We start from the raw sequence: 17,431 nt of genomic DNA, 5'->3' as shown, positions 1-17,431 counted from the left end.
GCCTGGCTGGATGGGGGATTCTGGGAATTGGAGTCTTTCCCTCTTAAAGCCTGGCTGGATGGAGGATTCTGGGAATTGGAGTCTTTCCCCTAAAGCCTGGCTGGATGAAATGAGGATTCTGGGAATTGAGTCTTTCCCCCTTAAAGCCTGGCTGGATGGAGGATTCTGGGAATTGGAGTCTTTCCCCCTTAAAGCCTGGCTGGATGGAGGATTCTGGGAATTGGAGTCTTTCCCCCTTAAAGCCTGGCTGGATGGAGGATTCTGGGAATTGGAGTCTTTCCCTCTTAAAGCCTGGCTGGATTGAGGATTCTGGGAATCGAGTCTTTCCCTTTAAAGCCTGGCTGGATTGAGGATTCTGGGAATCGGAGTCTTTCCCCCCTTAAAGCCTGGCTGGATGGAGGATTCTGGGAATCGGAGTCTTTCCCCCTTAAAGCCTGGCTGGATGGAGGATTCCGGGAATTGAGTCTTTCCTCTAAAGCCTGGCTGGATGGAGGATTCTGGGAATCGGAGTCTTCCCCATAAAGCCTGGCTGGATGGAGGATTCTGGGAATTGAGTCTTTCCCTCTTAAAGCCTGGCTGGATGGAGGATTCTGGGAATCGGAGTCTTTCCCCCTTAAAGCCTGGCTGGATGGAGGATTCTGGGAATTGGAGTCTTTCCCCCTTAAAGCCTGGCTGGATGGGGGATTCTGGGATTGGAGTCTTTCCTCTTAAAACTATGCTGGGTGGAGGATTCTGGGAGTTGAAGTCCACCCATTGTAAAGCATGGAGACCTCTGAAGAGCTTCAAGTTGCCAAGAAACCCTGGTTTAGATAAACTAAGATGCCATCTTCCAAGGCTTACAGGCATCGCTTGATATGACCAACCACAATTAAAGCAGAATTATTATCATCGCGTCAAAGGCTAAAAAGAAAACAATTGATGGTGTTACATGGAAGAAATATCCTTCATAAATTTTATTTATTTACATATCACATTTAGAGACCACACATCTTACAGCAGCCAAAATTGAGGAACTGATCTCATAAGATCCGAATCTGGACACAGGTAGTCCTCAGCTTTCAACCATTCACTTAGTGACTGTTTGGCACTGAAAAATAAAATGCCTTTTTCTATATCCCATTCGCATGCTGATTGGTAGGTGGCGTCCATTTCCGTGACGGCTGTGGCCGGACTGCAATGCATTGTGGGAGCATCCCTGGCACCCGTTATTTTAGGACATCAGTCTTATTCGCGCTTAAAGGGCTGAAAACTCCCGGCCTGGGAGTCCTGGGCTGCCTCTCGCTCCGGGTTTCCCGGATAAATTTCTTCCACCAAGCTTTGGAGATTTTGGATGCTTCGAGCTGCAATGGGAGAAAGCGAGACGGAGGGAGAAGTCAAAAGAGAGGAATGGACTCTACAAAATGGGGGCCGGGGGGTGTTAAAAAACAAACAAACAAAAAAAAAGAGGCTGGACTCCGTCTTAAGAAAGAAAGAAAAGGCGGGGTGGCGGAAGTTAAATTAAATTTCCAGGTTCCACACCCCACCCCAATGTTTTGCTCAAGCAGGCAGGGAGTTTGCAAGTCCCTGGAAAACAAATGTTTTTTTTCTGCATGATTTACAAGCTCAGGTTATAAAGGTTCATTTAGCCATTGTTGAAAGTTACTGCAGCACGTTACGGCCATTTTTCACACTTACGGCCGTCGTATGTAATGACAGGATTGAAATTTGGGTGCTTGGCAACCGGGGTGTATTTATGAGGGTTGCGGTATCCAGAGGAAGGCCTGATCTTCCCAGCCGGCTTCTGACAAAAGTCAGTGGTGGATTCGCTTAACGACAGTGGGATTCGCGTAACGACTGCAGGGATTTGCTAAAAACCATGGCAATGACGTTGCAAAATCAGACGGGACTCACTTAACAACTCCCTTGCTTAACGAATGAAATTCTGGTCCCCCCAGTTGTTAAGTGAATCTGGCACAGATGGTCGCAAAAGGGGAGACACACACACACGGGACGCTGCAACCATCATAAATGCTCCATTGTGGTCGTAAGTTGAGAATTACCAGCAAAGGTGTGATACATAAAGGACTTGCTCAATACAGGTAGTCCTCGATTTACCACTGCAGTGGAGCCCAATATTTGTGTTGTTAAGTGAGATGTTTGTTAAGTGAGTTTTGCCCCATTTTAAGACGTTTCTTGCCTCAGTTCTTAAGTGAATCACGGCAGTTGATAAGTTAGCAGCCCAGTTGTTAAGTGAATCTGGCTTCCCCATTGCTTGTCCGAAGGGCGCAAATGGGGATCACGTGACTCTGAGACACAGCAGCCATATTAAGTATGAACCAGTTGCTAAGCGGCTGAATTTTGATCACATGACCTTAATGGTCGTCAGTGTGAAAAATGGTCATAAGTCACTTTTTTCAGTAACTTTAAACAGTCACTAAATAGTTGTAATTCAAAGACTACCTGTATTAATAGAATAAAATAGAATAAGGATAGAATAAAATATAATAGAATATGGAATATGGAATATGGAATACGGAATAGAATAGAATAGAATAGAATAGAATAGAATAGAATAGGGAATAGGGAATAAAGAATAGAATAGAATATAGAATAGAATAGAATAGAATAGAATAGAATAGAATAGAATAGAATAGAATAGAATAGAATAGAATAAGGGATAATAATAGAATAGAATAGAATAGGGAATAAAGAATAGAGAATAGAATATAGAGTAGAATAGAATAGAATAGAATAGAATAGAATAGAATAGAATAGAATAGAATAGAATAGAATAAGGGATAAGAATAGTATAGAATAGAATAGAATAGGGAATAAGAATAGAATAGAATAGAATAAGGGATAAGAATAGTATAGAATAGAATAAGGGATAAGAATAGAAAGAATAGAATAGAATAGAATAGAATAGAATAAGGGATAAGAATAGAATAGAATAGAATAGAATAGAATAGAATAGAATAGAATAGAATAGAATAGAATAGAATAGAATAGAATAGAATAAGGGATAAGAATAGAATAGAATAGAATAAGGGATAAGAATAGAATAGAATAGAATAGAATAGAATAGGGAATAAGAATAAGAATAAGAAAAAGAATAGAATAGAATAAGAATAAGAATAAGAATAAGTATAAGAATAGAATAGAATAGAATAGAATAGAATAGAATAGAATAGAAGCGACCTTGGAGGTCTTCTAGTCCAACCCCCTGCTTAGGCAGGAAGCCATAGACCATTTCAGACAAGTGGTTGAAATACTGATTAACTGTGGCAAGGAGGTTGTAACATGGGGCAAAACTCACTTAACCACTGTCTCACTTAACAACAGGGCTCAATTTTTATCGTAAGTCAAGGACTACCTGAATTTTCAGTCTACGCTCCCCACCCCCCCCAAAAGAGAATAGATCCTTTAATAAGCAAGATCTTTCCTGGTAGGGCAGCTTTGATTATGCTACCTGAGATTATACTACCTGAGATTATACTACCTGAGATTATGCCACCTGAGGCTTCTCAGGAAACAACCATGGAATGGAAAACTGCTGGTGACCTTCTACCGCTGCACCAGGGAGAGAGCATTTTAACTTACTGCACCTGTGGATGGTTTGCCAATTGCACCGGGGCAGATCGGACAGCCACTCCAGAGGGTGAACGTCATTGCTCAGGGGATCCTGGGTTGCCCTCTCCCCTCTTTGGAAGAGCTTTATGGCTCCCGCTGCCTTAAGGAAGGTCAAAACATTCTCAAAGTTCCACCTCATCCTGGGCACCAGCCTTTTTTTGAACTATTACCATCTGGCAGGCGGTACAGGATAATAAAAACAAGGACAAATAGGCTGAAAAACAGCGTCTATCCCAGGGCAGGAGCTCTGTTGGATTCTGCTGTATAGTGCAGTGTTGGTGTGCTGTCGGGGGTTTTCGGTTCAATGTGTGGAGGGTGAAGGATGTGTGTTTGTTTATTTTCATGGTCATGATGTGCCCTGAAGATGGTGTTTGATTTCGTTATACGAGCTGCAATGACAATAAAGTAAACCGTTCCACACCTACACTTAATTTTTTTCCTCTGTCTCTCCATTGTTTTCTTAACATGCCTCTTTGCTGGAAGTTTTAATAAAATCAGCCCCGGCCGACCCAAAAAAGAGCCCCATATACTTACAGGCAGAGGTTCCAAATGGGACTCCACCACCTCAGGTGCTCCGGAGCCAGGTGGGGCCTCCTCAGAGCGAGCTGCCAGGAGAAGCGAGAAGGTGGCCAACACCAGCAAGCCGAGCCAAGAAGCCTTCATGGTTTGTTTTCTTCCCCGTAATCCTGGACGAGACCCACAAACTCTCCGGGATCGCAGGCGTTGTGAGCGCCTCCTCGGTGCTTCTCACGCTTATATGGGCCTGCCCTGATCCCTTTGGGGTTGGCCCGCCGGAAGAGAAGTTCGCACACAAAGTGTCACAACCTCCAGCTCCCTTCTGGCCTGCAAGAAAGTCATGACTCAAGGTTGTCTTTGGAGGACCCCACCCTGGCGTTTCGACATCCAAGCTGACGAATCGTTGTTTGCGAAACGGGACGGCGCCGAAAATTATTTTTGAGTCCTGCCAAGCCGTCTCCGCCCGTCTGGGTCTCGCCCTTGAGGCCCTCCAAGAACGGGACACGGAGGAGGACATGAGACCCTCCCTGCTCGGTGAGGAGATAAGGACACCTTTCTTCTCTGACCATCCTTTGGCTGGAGAAGAGGAAGCGGGAAGTAGGTCGGTGTTCACGAGGATGAAACATGGACAAAGTTTCCCCGTGAATCAGGGTTTGTTGAGTCAGCTGAGCTAACCGAACATCTCCGGTGTTGTAGATTCAACCCTGGTGACATCAGAAGGACACTTGTGGTTTTCTTAACAAACTTCTATGGTGTTATGTTCATCTGGATGCTTTTGCTGGCCTCACAGGCAATTCTCAACTTACAACTATTTGTTTAGTACAGAGGTCCCCAAACTTCGCGACTTTAAGACGTGTGGACTTCAACTCCCAGAATTCCCCAACATGGCCGGCAGGGGAATTCTGGGAGTTGAAATCCACAAGTCTTAAAGTTGCCAAGTTTGGGGACCCCTGGTTTAGTGACTACTCAAAGTCACAACAGTGCTGAAAAAGTGACCTATGACCAATCCTTGTGCTCACAACCGTCTCTGCCTACCCCACCGTCCTGAGTTCAAAACTTGCTGCACTTGGCAACTAGCCTCACGGTCAAAATTCGGACACTGGCTCACTTTATGGCGGCTGCAGCACGACGTCATCACTGTTTGTGACCGTCCCAGCTGGCTTCCGACAGGAGAAAGCGGGATTCATTTAGCGACTGTGTGATTCACTTAACGAGTGTGGTGACTCATAACGACTGCCGTGCTTAGCAATAGGAAGCCCTGATTGCAGTTGTAAGTTGAGCCCTGCTTGTAATTACTAGATTCTGCCTTGGTTCCTTTTGAGGCAAACCACGATTAGCTACCGCAGGTAAGTAAGATGTAACAAATGTCTCTCTTAAACAACAGAGATTTTGGTCTCAATTGTGGCCATAAGTCAAGGATTATCTCCCTCTCGGGGTGTGTATGTGTGTAAATTCACACAACCCTCTAGGCCTGGTTTCCTTTCTGGTTCAGGCATTCAATCATCGTTGTCTCGTTGGTTGTTGAGAAAATGAGAGTGCCACATTTAACCCCGGTGCATTTTGTGTTGAATGTCTGTTGTTGTATTGCGAGTTGTTAACCCAACTCATTGTAAAAAAAACCCCAGGCTTTCTAAACCTGGGGCCTTCCTGCCATTTGAAATACCTGAAATTAAACACACCCTTTCTGTTTGGAACAGGTGACGCTTCCATTCTTATTCCCTCTCCCTCTCTCTCTCTCTTTGTAGGTGCAGCATTGCGTAACCTGTGTCATTTTAGCCCGTGAGAACCATTCTCCTCTCGAGGTCACCGAGTCTGTCCAAAATATTATAAGCAACCCTTGACTTACAGCTGTTCGTTTAGTGACCGCTCAAAGTCGCCCTGAGGGGGGAAAAACGACTCGGGAGTAAGGCAACTGCCACGAGGGTGTGGCTGAGTGTTTCCCAACCCACAAAATCCCAGAGGCAAAACAAACGCAACTCCGCTTCAGAAGTTAAATTAGTCTTCCGGGTTGGCTAATATCCCGAATTACCAGAGGATGACGGAGTTTTGAAGACTCGCCGAGCACGTTTCGAAAATATAACGCAGGTAGTTCTCGACTTACGGCCACATATTGAGCCCAAAATTACTGTGGTTAAGTGAGACATTTATTAAGGGACTTTTGCCCTGTTTTATGACCTTTCTTGCCAGTGTTGTTAAGTGAATCACGGCAGCCGTTACTCACGGGGTCGTTAAGTGAATCTGGGCTTCCCCATTGACTTTGCTTGTCAGAAGGTCGCAAAAGGGGATCATGGTCCTTTTTTCAGTGGCTTTGTAACTGAGAACGGTCACAAAATGAACCGTTGTAAATCAAGGGCTACCTGAACTCGACTTAAGCCACAGGAAAATACAGCTTCAGGGTCTTTCACACACACACACACACACACACACACACACACACAGATAACCTGGATCTGGCAACCTCTGTTCTCCGAGGAGATTATCCTGGGTGAGAATCGTAGAAGGATTTCGTGGGCACCTGAGACCAGATTGGGCTTATCTCACATTTTAACTATTAGCTAAATAAGGATAAAAAACTCTGCGGAGGTGGTGAAAAAAAATCCTAGGAGAAACAAGAAATAGCGAAAAATGAAATTAAAATTTTAAAAAGAGGAAAAAAAAAAAGAGAGGAAGAGAAGAGAAGGAAAACAAGGCAGGGAAATAAATACGATCTAATCCTTGGTTTACAATGATTTGTTTAGAGACCAAACGGCACCGAAAGTGACTTATGACCCTTTTTCACTTACGACCAACCATTGCAGAATTCCACCCCCCCTTCCGCGTCACATGATCAAAATTCGGATGCTTGGCAACTGACCTGAATTTATGATGGTGGCTCATTTGGTGACCTCCTGACAAGCAGTCAACGGGGAAGCCCAGGTTCAATTAACGACCGAGTGACTAACTTAACAACTGTAGTGATTCACTTAACAACTGTGGCAAGAACAGCTGTCAAATAACTTAACTGTCTCACTTAGCAACAGGAACTTGGGGTTTCGTTGTGGTTGTAAGTAAAGGACTATCTTAGAAGATTGATGACTTTGATTGGGAAGTCATCCACACAGCCCCCCCCAAAAAAAGGGGGGGGCAGGAAAAAAAAGACAAAATTCTGCATTTTCCAACCCAGCCAAACTCAAGTGGACAAAATCGGACAGCTCAGATATCAGAGAATCGCTTGGAGAACATTTTATTAGATAAAAAAAAAAAAAGACCGAACTACGCTCGCGCCAATCAGCCTTCATTTGTCACATACGCTTTTGAGGTCAGACAGCCTGGAGAAATCTAGAAATTTGTAAAATAATGTCTTTCTTGTAACCTGCAGCTGGCTGGGGAATTCTGGGAATTGAAGCCCTCACTTCTTCAAAGCGGCTTAGAGTGAAAAACACTGCTTTAAAAAAAACCGTGATAAACTTGACACAATTGTTGTGTGGCTGACATATTTGTCGTTTTTTTTCTCTTGCTACGCACCTGTTTCTTAAACGTTTATTATCTGTCTGATGGTTCTTAGCTTGTTTGCTTTCCCCCCTTTCCACCCCCCACTCAAATTATTCTATAATTTGAACTTTGGAAATCATAAAAAAGTTTTTTTTAAAAAAAAGAAAGACAAGGATCGCCCATCTGCCTAGCAAGTCACACGGAAGATGTGGGATCAAATCCTCCCACCTTGCTTTCCCTGGGTTTTGAGGTCCACCGCTGGCGCCTGGCCCCAAGAGGAAGGAGAGGCAGCAGCCAAGCCGAGAGACGCAAGAACATGAAGTCCCCCTTCTCCCCGTGAAAGGAAGGCGACAGTTTGGCGGGAGGAGCGGCGTGTCTGAAGAAAGCCTCGAGGTTTCCTTTGCCAGCAAAACGTGGTTTTGGGGCTCCCTGTTGGCTCCGGGAGCTCAGATCTGGGGTTCTCGTGAAGGAGGGGAAGACCCTCCTCTTGAAGGACCCCAAGGAGAATCTTGTTTCTGGGAGGCGCCTCAATCCGAGTCACTGTCCTGCTGCTTGGCCAAATCGACGGCCGAGGCCAGCTCTTCCTCCTGGCCTTTCAGGCGTTCTCCTGCGAGAGAGAGAAAAAGAGAGAGAGAGAGAGAGAGAGAGAGAGAGGACTCCAGGGTGGGCAGGGCCAGCCAATCATAGCGACTACCAGTTTGGCGAATCGGATGTAAAATTAGCCACCGGTTCGCTCGAACCAGTGTGAACCAGCCCAACCCTGACCCTCAAAGCAAGGGCCCGCCAGAGGCTTCGAGGCATCCAAGAAACCCCGATTTTCCATCAAAAGAGGTTCGTCCTCGTCAAAAGAACAAGACAAGCAGCCACAGATTTCATGACAAAGGGAGTCTTGACTTGCAACAGTTCATTTAGTGACCATTCTTCACCGTACTTGTGACCAGGGCAACATCCCTGTGATCACCTGATCAAAATTCAAATGATTTTGCTTGGCAACTGGCTCGTATTCACGACGGTCCTGGAGAGTCAAGGGATCTCCTTTGGCGACCGTCTGACGAGGAAAGTCAATTCACTTAACGACCGGGGGATGGAGTAGCAACTGCAGTAACTTAAGCTTAAGTTGAATCACTTAACAACAGTGGAAAGGAAGTTCGTAAAATGGGGAGAAAACTCACTTGTCTCACCTAGCGATGGAAATTTTGGGCTCGATGGCAGTCGAAATTTGAGGATTTCCGGAACTTGCAAGCCTGTTCCAAAGTTCTGATAGCTACACCTCCCTGTTATTACTTATGTGACCACAATTTGGGCACATAGTGAACCTGCGTTTGTGGCCATTTGCGGCATCCTGGAGTCACGTGATCTTGGTTTGTGACAATTTTGCCAAAAAAAAAACCAGCATTTTGGCAAAAACACATGTAGTATACTGCGGGGTTTGTGTTATGACAGTAGTCTTTTCTGCAACAAAAGGTCATAAAAATGGGTCTGGTCACGTGGTGTCCTGCTTTACAACTATAATGGGCAGGCTCCATTACGGTCTTAAGTTGAGGACTATCTGTATCACGGGGTAGAAATATCCAAAGAATCAGTAAAGGAGGAACGAGTGCCAATGTTGGATGGGAAGGAGGGCTTGTTGGACACAGATCTCTCAAATCTCTCCACTGAGGACACGAAGTCAAGCAAATATAAACAACATCTGCCAAAAAGTTGTAAGGTTATCATAGTTGTACCTGATACATATAGACCCTGTGATGACCTGTAGTCTCTCAAAATAACCCAAAGCCCAAACCATATATTAAAGCCTTCAACTGTTTTATTGGGCACAGTTTAAAGTCACAAAAGTAAATAATGAGGCAAACACAAAACCAAAACAAACCGCGTTGATGAGAGTTCTGAAGCAAGCCGAGATAACTAATTATAAACGCCAGGAAAATAACCGAGAAAAGTCCATGGGAAGAACGCCAGCAAAGATAAGCCTCTTTCAAGGTGAACACTAAATTGACTCCAGCAATTCTAACTGCGCAGTTGCAAACTTATATACATAGCTCCCACCTGCAAACCCCGAGGAGGATCGTGGTAATCTCCTCTTGAGTAGGCCTCGCTTTTCCCTGATCCTCTCCTCCCTGCGTGCCCTAGGATGGAGAGGGGATGGGCCTGGGTCCTCCTCTGACTGCCCAGCCGGCCTCTGCCCTTCCCCAGCCTCCTCCACCACCTCTGGAGCCACACTCCCACTCCCTGTCGGCTGTTCCTCCTCTCCCTCAGAGTCAGACCCCACCAGGGGCGTGACAGTGATTGTTTTGGTTCACCAATGTACAGATCTGCACTATTTTGACCCCGAGGACACAGATAAAGCTCCAGGGGGCCTCAGTGACTCCCTAAAAAGGATGCCAATGACCAGCTTTGTCTGCAAGGAGCAGAAATCCTTCCATTCCCCAACATCCGGCCAGAGCCGAAGAAGCTCCTTCTATGAGAAGTGAAATGTCTTCAAAAGAAAAAACGAGAAAGCCCAGCGCCTTTTTAGCACTTTTTTGGGGGGGAGAAACGAATGACAAAATGGACCTGGGCGCTACTACGTTTCTACCCCATGGACCAGACTTACGTATCAGCTCAGCGATGGCCTTCTGGGTCCGTTTTTCCAATTTTTCCAGTTTTTTGGCCACGTCCCGCTTCAGGTCCCTGGAGAACGAGAGAAGAAAAGAAATGAAGTGAATCAAAACTCCGGGTGGGGGGTGGGTTGGACTAGAAGGCCTTCAACTCTGTTATTCCCTATCGGCTATCCAATCTTTAAATGCCAACTGAGCTCAGAGCTAAGATCCTAAGCGTAACTTTCCTCCTCTAATTGGAGAAGAGCAGGCAAAACCAGTGTGTGTGTGTGTGTGTGTGTGTGTAAAGGGGAAATCAGCCTAGAATCACTATATAGCCACAAAGAAAACGAGTCCAACCCTCCCGGAAGCCCCTTATCGAATAGCAGTCGAGGGAATTCCTGCGCACGGGCTTTCAGTCATGAATCCGTGGAGATTAAAGATTCCCTCCCGGTGCACGTAGGTGTTTAGCAATCAATCGATGTAGCTGAACCTTCCAATGCACACAAAGAGTCACAACTGCCGCACGGCAGACGCAGGAAGACCTTTTTTTAAAAAAGCAAATTCTGCCTGTATTGTCCGTGGAGATAAACGTTCCTGCTCACCAGTCCGGCTTCCTGGGGGCGAGATTGGCCAGGTCCTACAAGGGACAGAAATAAAGGGGAGGGGTTAATGAGGAAAGCTCCGCCCCACCCTTCTTTAAGAGCCACTTTTCGGCAAAAGGACCTTGGTGGGGGTCCCGTGGGACTGAAGCCCTTACCACTTCTTCGATGATCAGCTCTGGCTTAGCTGCCTCCAGTTGCTCCTTGACTTTGTCTTCCACTGGAGAGAGGAGGAAACGGGGATGAGAGACGTGGAAAGGAAGCGGGTGAAAGGGTGAGACGCCCCCCCTGCCCACTGGGGTGCCGAGAGGTCCTGTCCCCGGGGCCCCGTCGGGGTTTGTTCCCTGCCGGAACCGAGCCAGCCACCTGCAGGCGGGTGCCCTCCAGGTCTGGGAATCGCAGGACTCGGCAGGCGGGGAAGGAGGAGCGCCGGTTTGGGAGGGAAGGGAGAACTTCGGAGAACGGATGCCGGAGAGGAAAAGGACGGCAACCCCAGGTTGGAGGTAGGACACCGGAAAGGCCCCCCCCGCCCCCCCAGAAGGGAAAGTGGGTCATGGGGGCCCCTTCAGGGTCCTGGCCTCGCAGGTGCCTCGCAGGTGCCAGCTACCTTGGCCTTAAGGCTCAAAGGAGGGCATCGGTTTGGTTCCTTTCCCCTGGTACAGGAAAGGGAAAGGGGAGGAGGAGGAGGAGAAGAAGAAGGAAGGGGGACGGGGAGGGGGAGGGGAAGAAGAAGAGGAGGAGGAGGAGGAAAAGAGGAAGAGGAGGGAGGGGGGAGGAGGAGGAGGAGAAGGAGAAGGAGAAGAAGAAGAAGAAGAAGAAGAAGAAGAAGAAGAAGAAGAAGAAGAAGAAGAAGAAGAAGAAGAGGAGGGAGGAGGAGGAGGAGGAGGAGGAGGAGGAGGAGGAGGAAGAGGAATGGAAGGAAGAAGGAAAAAGGAAAGAAAGGAAGAAGAGGAAGAGGAGGAGGAGTAATGGAAGGCAGAAAGCAAAAAGGAAGGAAGGAAAGCAAGAAGAAGAAGAAGAAGAGGAGGAGGAGGAGGAGGAGGAGGAGGAGGAGGAGGAGGAGGAGAAGAAGAAGAAGAAGAGGAGGAGGAGGAGGAGGAGGAGGAGGAGAAGAAGAAGAAGAAGAAGAAGAAGAAGAAGAAGAAGAAGAAGAAGAAGAAGAAGAAGAAGAAGAAGAAGAGGAGGAGGAGGAGGAGGAGGAGGAGGAGGAGGAGGAGGAAGAGGAATGGAAGGAAGAAGGAAAAAGGAAAGAAAGGAAGAAGAGGAAGAGGAGGAGGAGTAATGGAAGGCAGAAAGCAAAAAGGAAGGAAGGAAAGCAAGAAGAAGAAGAAGAAGAGGAGGAGGAGGAGGAGGGAGGAGGAGGAGGAGGAGGAGAAGAAGAAGAAGAAGAGGAGGAGGAGGAGGAGGAGGAGGAGGAGGAGGAGGAGGAGAAGAAGAAGAAGAAGAAGAAGAAGAAGAAGAAGAAGAAGAAGAAGAAGAAGAAATCAGATACACGGGGAGGAGAAAGAGGAGAAAGTGAGGAATATGGAGAAGGGGACAAAGAAATGAAAAAGGAGGATGGAGAAGGAGAAAAAAAGATGCAGAAGGAGTAGACAAACAAGGAAACGGAGAAAGAAGAGAAGATACAAGAGGAGGAGGAGGAGGAGAGAAAGACCAGGAGAAGAAGGAGAAAGAAAGAGATTTTTTTTAAAAAAGGACCATGACACGCTGTCCTCCTCGCCGGCTTCCTGGTTGGCTGTTGCCAGACAGGCCCGGAGGAGACAGACCGACCACCGGGGAGCCCCCCGTGTCTCCCCGTACTGAGCTACCTGAAGCTGGCTTGGCATTGGGCACCACTCTTTCCTTCAGCTCCTCGTCTTCCGGGATGTAATTCCGCAACTTCAGGTCCCTAAAAAGAGGAAGGAAGGGAAGAAAAAGAATAAAAAAAGAGACGATTAGGCTCCCTCCGCCAACGAAGGTGCGCTGCTGAATTTGCAGCAATTGTGCCCGGTTGGAGTTGCGACTTCCCGCCGGCTTCCCAGTGACTTGCTTGGGGGATTCAATTAACGACCTCAACCGAGATTGCAGGGATTTCAGTCACTAAACAACGCAGTTGCGCTTTAAAACCGCACCACTTAGTGATGGAAAACCTGGTCCCATTGCGGCCGTAAGTCAAGGACTCCCTGTCCTTGGTTTTCCACCAACCCTACAGGTAGTCCTCAACTTACGACAATTGAATCCCAAATTTCAGTTCAACGTATTTGTTAAGTGATTTTTACAACCTTTCTCCCCCACCCCTCTCCACAATTGTTAAGCAAATCACTGTAGCTGTTAAGTTAGTCACACGGTTGTTAAATGAATCTGGTTTCTTCACTGACTTTGCTTGTCAGAAGGTCGTAAAAGGGGATCACGCAAGCCTGGTACACTGCAACCTGTCATAAATACAAGTCAGATGCCAAGCATCCAAATTTCGGTCACGTGACTCCGGGGATGCTGCAACGGTTGTGTGAAAAACAGTCCCAAGTCCCTTTTTTCTGTGCAGTTGTAACTTCGAACAGTCACTAAATGAATGGTTGTAAGTCGAGGACTATGGGTGTTATGGTTGCTACAGATTTGTTAGTGTTCAGCTAAGGGGAATTAATACGTGCTTTTGACTTTTCTTTTTAATTCCGGGGTTTTTTTTTTACGTCCTTGTCTAGTTCTGTTTTATTTTTTCTGGAATTTTGCATTTCAGGCTTCTGAATAAAACAAAAAAAAATATGGATTTAAAAAAAAAAAACCAGAAATGAATTCCACCCAACTCCAGGAAATTTACTGCCAGGGGGGTAAAAGCCTTCTTGGTCCATGCGCAGAAGGAATCCGTGCGCGGCTGGGAGGGAAACCGGCGGAGTTAATCCGCAAATGGTTGCAATCCTCATGCTGTACACTAGGTGGAGACATCACCCTTTCCTTCAGCTCCTCTGAAGCTTCACTGGTGGAATTCTCAATGGGAAGAGAGCTGGGAGGGGCCTTGGGGGTCATCCAGTCTGACCCCCTGCTATAGCACTACAACCAAATGGTAGTTCAACCTCTTCTTAAAGTCTATCTGGATGTTCTCGGTCATCCAGGTCACGGTTGTCCCAAAAGTGCCTTTTTTTTTTCCCAAAAGGCAACTGGACTTCCTGGTTTTTTTTCTTTGAAGACATTTCACTTCTCCTCCAAGAAGCTTCTTCAGCTCTGACTGGGTGGTGGGGAATGGAAATATTTATACTCCTTGCCACACATTCCTTACTGTCAGGAAGTTTCTCCTAAGTTCCAAGTTGCTTCTCCCCTGGATGAGTTTCCACCCGTTGCTTCTGGTCCTGCCTCCGGGGGCTTTGGAGAAGAGCTTGACTCCCTCTTCTTTGGGGCAGCCCCTCAGATGCTGGAAGGCTGCTATCCTGTCTCCCCTGGTCCTTCTTTTCTGTAGGCTAACCAAACCCAGTTCCTGCAACCATTCTCAAGGTGTTTTAGTCTGCAGGCCTTTTACTTAGTTGCTCTTCTTTGCAATTTCCCCAAAGTCTCTACACCGAGACTCCCAGCATCGTTTAAGGCAAGGCAATGGGACGGCCTGCAGCACACGAACAGCAGCCTGGAAATCAGGCAGCTTGCCGAGGAAACTAGAAACATTAGAGCAATTCAGGCCCTTCACTTTTCCCTTATCTGGAGACTAAGAGGGGTAAGGCTGGAATGTTCCCCAGATTGCAAACGCTTCCTGTTCTGGGACTCAAATTTTTTTAAAAAAAGAAAGAAAGAAAGAGCTTGGAAGATGGATAAACACGCTCGCCTGAACAGCCCTTCAAAGATGAGGAATGCGGAACAGCGAACCAGAGGCTGCAGCGAACGTTATTCCTGCAAAATGGCTAAGTCACCTTCCTTTTCTTTTCCTCCCCCGTTAAGGAGAACGTGAAGAGGCCAACAGAGCAACAAACAGAAACAGAACTAAAAATAAAGTTATCTCCATGCAGAATCGGAATCTGAAGAATCCCAGGGCCAGGAGAAAGAAGGCTCAGCTAGCAGCAGTTCAGATGGGATAAAAAAAACACACTTTTAAAAGTCGGCCGATGATAAAGGGCTTAGAAAAAAACCATAAAAGTTGGGTTATTCTTGTCTCGGAAACCTTTAAACAGTGGTTGGCTTGTTAACATTGCTAAGCAAAAAATAAAACAAAACAGAATAGCCAGCAACAGGATATGTTGCCATTTTATTATTCGTAAGGTTTTTATCTCACCTTTATTACTTTGTAAGGAACTCAAGGCAGCGAAGGTAGGTAGTAAGAGCTAAGAGCTAGTGGTCAGAATGCAGCACTGCAGGCTGATTCTGCAAGCAGTTCGATCCTCACCAGGCTCCAGGTTGACTCAGCCTCCCATCCTCCCGAGGTGGGTCAAAGGAGGAGCCAGATTGTTGGGGGCACGAGGCTGACACCCACTTAAGAGAGCACTATAAAGCGGGATATACGTCTAAGTGCTCTTGCTCTTGCCCTTCCTTCCTTCCTTCCTTCCTTCCTTCCTTCCTTCCTTCCTTCCTTCCTTCCTATTAGAATGCTGTATTGCAGGCTAACTCTGCCCACTGCCAAGAGTTTGATCCTGAATGGCTCGAGTGACTGTTTGGGGGCAAGTTTGTTGGGGGCAAGAGGCTGACTCTATCACCCGCTTAGAGAGGGCCGGAAAGCACTGTGAAGCGGTAGATAAGTCTAAGGTCTATTGCTCCTGCTAATATTCCTTCCTCCTCCTATTTCCCCCAAAATGACAACCCAGTCAGGTGGGCTGGGCTGAGAGAGAGAGAGGGGGACCCAGCCAGTTTTCATGCCTAAGCCAGGACTAGAACTCCCTGTCTCCTGGGGAGCGGCCTAAAGACACCCATCCAGATTTTGCTCAGGAGGTGGAACTAGGACTCACCGTCCCCTGGTTTCTTGTCCCCTGGTACGCCAAACTGGCTCTTTTATTTCGACCTTTTAACTTCGTATCCCTTAAAAAAAGGGAACTCCACCACTGAACACTTTAAAAGAGGTCAGGCTGTTTAACTGAACAACTCCAGGGATTCACTTAACAACTGTGGCAACAAAGGTCATAACCCTAAGCACAGCACACTTCACAACCCACGTTGTGGTCGTAACCTGAGGATTTTCTGTAATCTTTCCCAGCTAAGGGGAGGGGGATATATTTTAAGAGAAAAGACTGAAGATTTTCCAAAAACCTAATAATAATAATAATAATAATAATAACAACAACAACAACATTTTTGTTTATTGTTATTGTTGTTGCTGTTGTTATTGCTGTTGTTGTTGTTGTTGTTGTTATTATTATTATTATTATTATTATTATTATTATTATTATTATTATTATGTTTTCCCATTTTCGTATCCCCCCGTCTGATTCAGACTCCGGCTTCCTATCTTTCCATTTTTCTGGCTGTTGCTGTTATCTGCTGCTTCACAATTTCCAATGCTTCGTGAATTTTTCTTGTGTGCTAAGCCCATATTTTTTTTTATCCGATGTTTCTTGACCTGGCTGTTCTTCAGCTTTTCCTCCTACAAATGCTTCAAAGTTGCTGGCATCTTCTTGCAGGCTCTTGATTTTCAATTCCAACCTGATTTTCCACTGTGGTTTTCCAGTCAGTTTTCTAGCAGGGGCTGCGGCTGTTGAATCCCCAGTTCTTCTGTTACGGTGACTGCTCTACTGTAGGCAGGACGATTTGTTTGTTCAGTGGATGTTATCTGGACTGGACAATATCAAGCACGGGCAAGTGAAAAATGTGGTCAGCAAAGAATACGCACAAAGGGTCAGAAAACTTCTAAGAAGCAAACCGAATGGCGGTAACACCATAACCGTCATCTGATGTACTGCTGGGATCATAAACTGGACACAGGCAGAGCCGGGCAGCTTGGATAGGAAAACAAGAAAACTGATGACCATACGCTATGAGCTGCACGTTGACAGGCTGTATTTGTCCAGAAAAGCAGGCGGCAGAGGACTTTTGCAAGTGAAGCAGACAGTCGAAGAGGAGAAGCATCTGCTCTGGCAGATTATGTGAAAGACGGTGTTGAACCAGCTATGATGGAGATCAACAAGAGGAAGCTGCTCAAAGGGCAGCAAAGCAAGAATCAATATAGGAAAACAGTGATGCAAACTCGGGCTGACAGCTGGTGTAGCAAAGCACTGCATGGACAGTTCCTTGGAAAGAGCCAAGGAAAAGTAGATAAGGAAAAGACCTGGTTATAGCTGACCAATGGAACACCGAAGGACGAAACAGAAGGCCTGATTCTTGCTGCCCAAGAACAAGCCATCAGAACGAATGCAATCAAAGCCAGAATGGAAAAATCTGCTGATGAGCCCAAATGCAGACTCTGCAAAGAAGCGGACGGAACCGCCGATCACATACTGAGCTGCTGCAAGGGAAAAACTCAGACTTGACTACAAACAACATCACAACACAGTCGCTCAGAGGGTCCACTGGAACTTGTGTCACAACTACCATCTGCCTGTAGCAAAGAACTGGTGGGATCATAAGCCTGAAAAAGTGGTCGAAAATGAGCATGCAAACTACTGTGGACTTCCGAATACAGACTGACAAAGTTTGGGAACACAATACCCCAGATATCACGTTTGTGGAGAAGAAAAAGCGTGGATCGTTGAAATTGCCATACCTGGTGACAGCAGA

At 46.4% G+C, this 17,431-nt stretch overlaps 1 protein-coding gene across 1 annotated transcript in view; it reads right to left on the bottom strand.

Moving 5' to 3' along the window:
• Positions 1-7,332: 7,332 nt before the first annotated feature.
• Positions 7,333-17,431, bottom strand: part of CCDC12 (coiled-coil domain containing 12) — a 22,630-nt gene continuing 12,531 nt past the window's right edge. Inside the window, exons 4-8 of the mRNA XM_087917125.1 lie at positions 12,583-12,662; positions 10,933-10,994; positions 10,778-10,812; positions 10,190-10,266; positions 7,333-8,203 (exon numbers count right to left, since the gene is read on the bottom strand). Coding sequence (XP_087773251.1) covers positions 8,124-8,203; positions 10,190-10,266; positions 10,778-10,812; positions 10,933-10,994; positions 12,583-12,662 — 334 coding nt within the window. The 3' untranslated portion in view covers positions 7,333-8,123. The remainder of the gene's footprint in view (positions 8,204-10,189; positions 10,267-10,777; positions 10,813-10,932; positions 10,995-12,582; positions 12,663-17,431) is intronic.

This window comes from Pseudonaja textilis, chromosome Z, assembly GCF_049901715.1.
Source record: "Pseudonaja textilis isolate UNSWEBS1 chromosome Z, rPseTex1.2, whole genome shotgun sequence".
NCBI classification, from domain to species: Eukaryota; Metazoa; Chordata; class Lepidosauria; order Squamata; family Elapidae; genus Pseudonaja; species Pseudonaja textilis.
The sequence above is the reverse complement of the archived record's forward strand: the minus strand, read 5'-3'. Positions and strand labels throughout refer to the sequence as shown.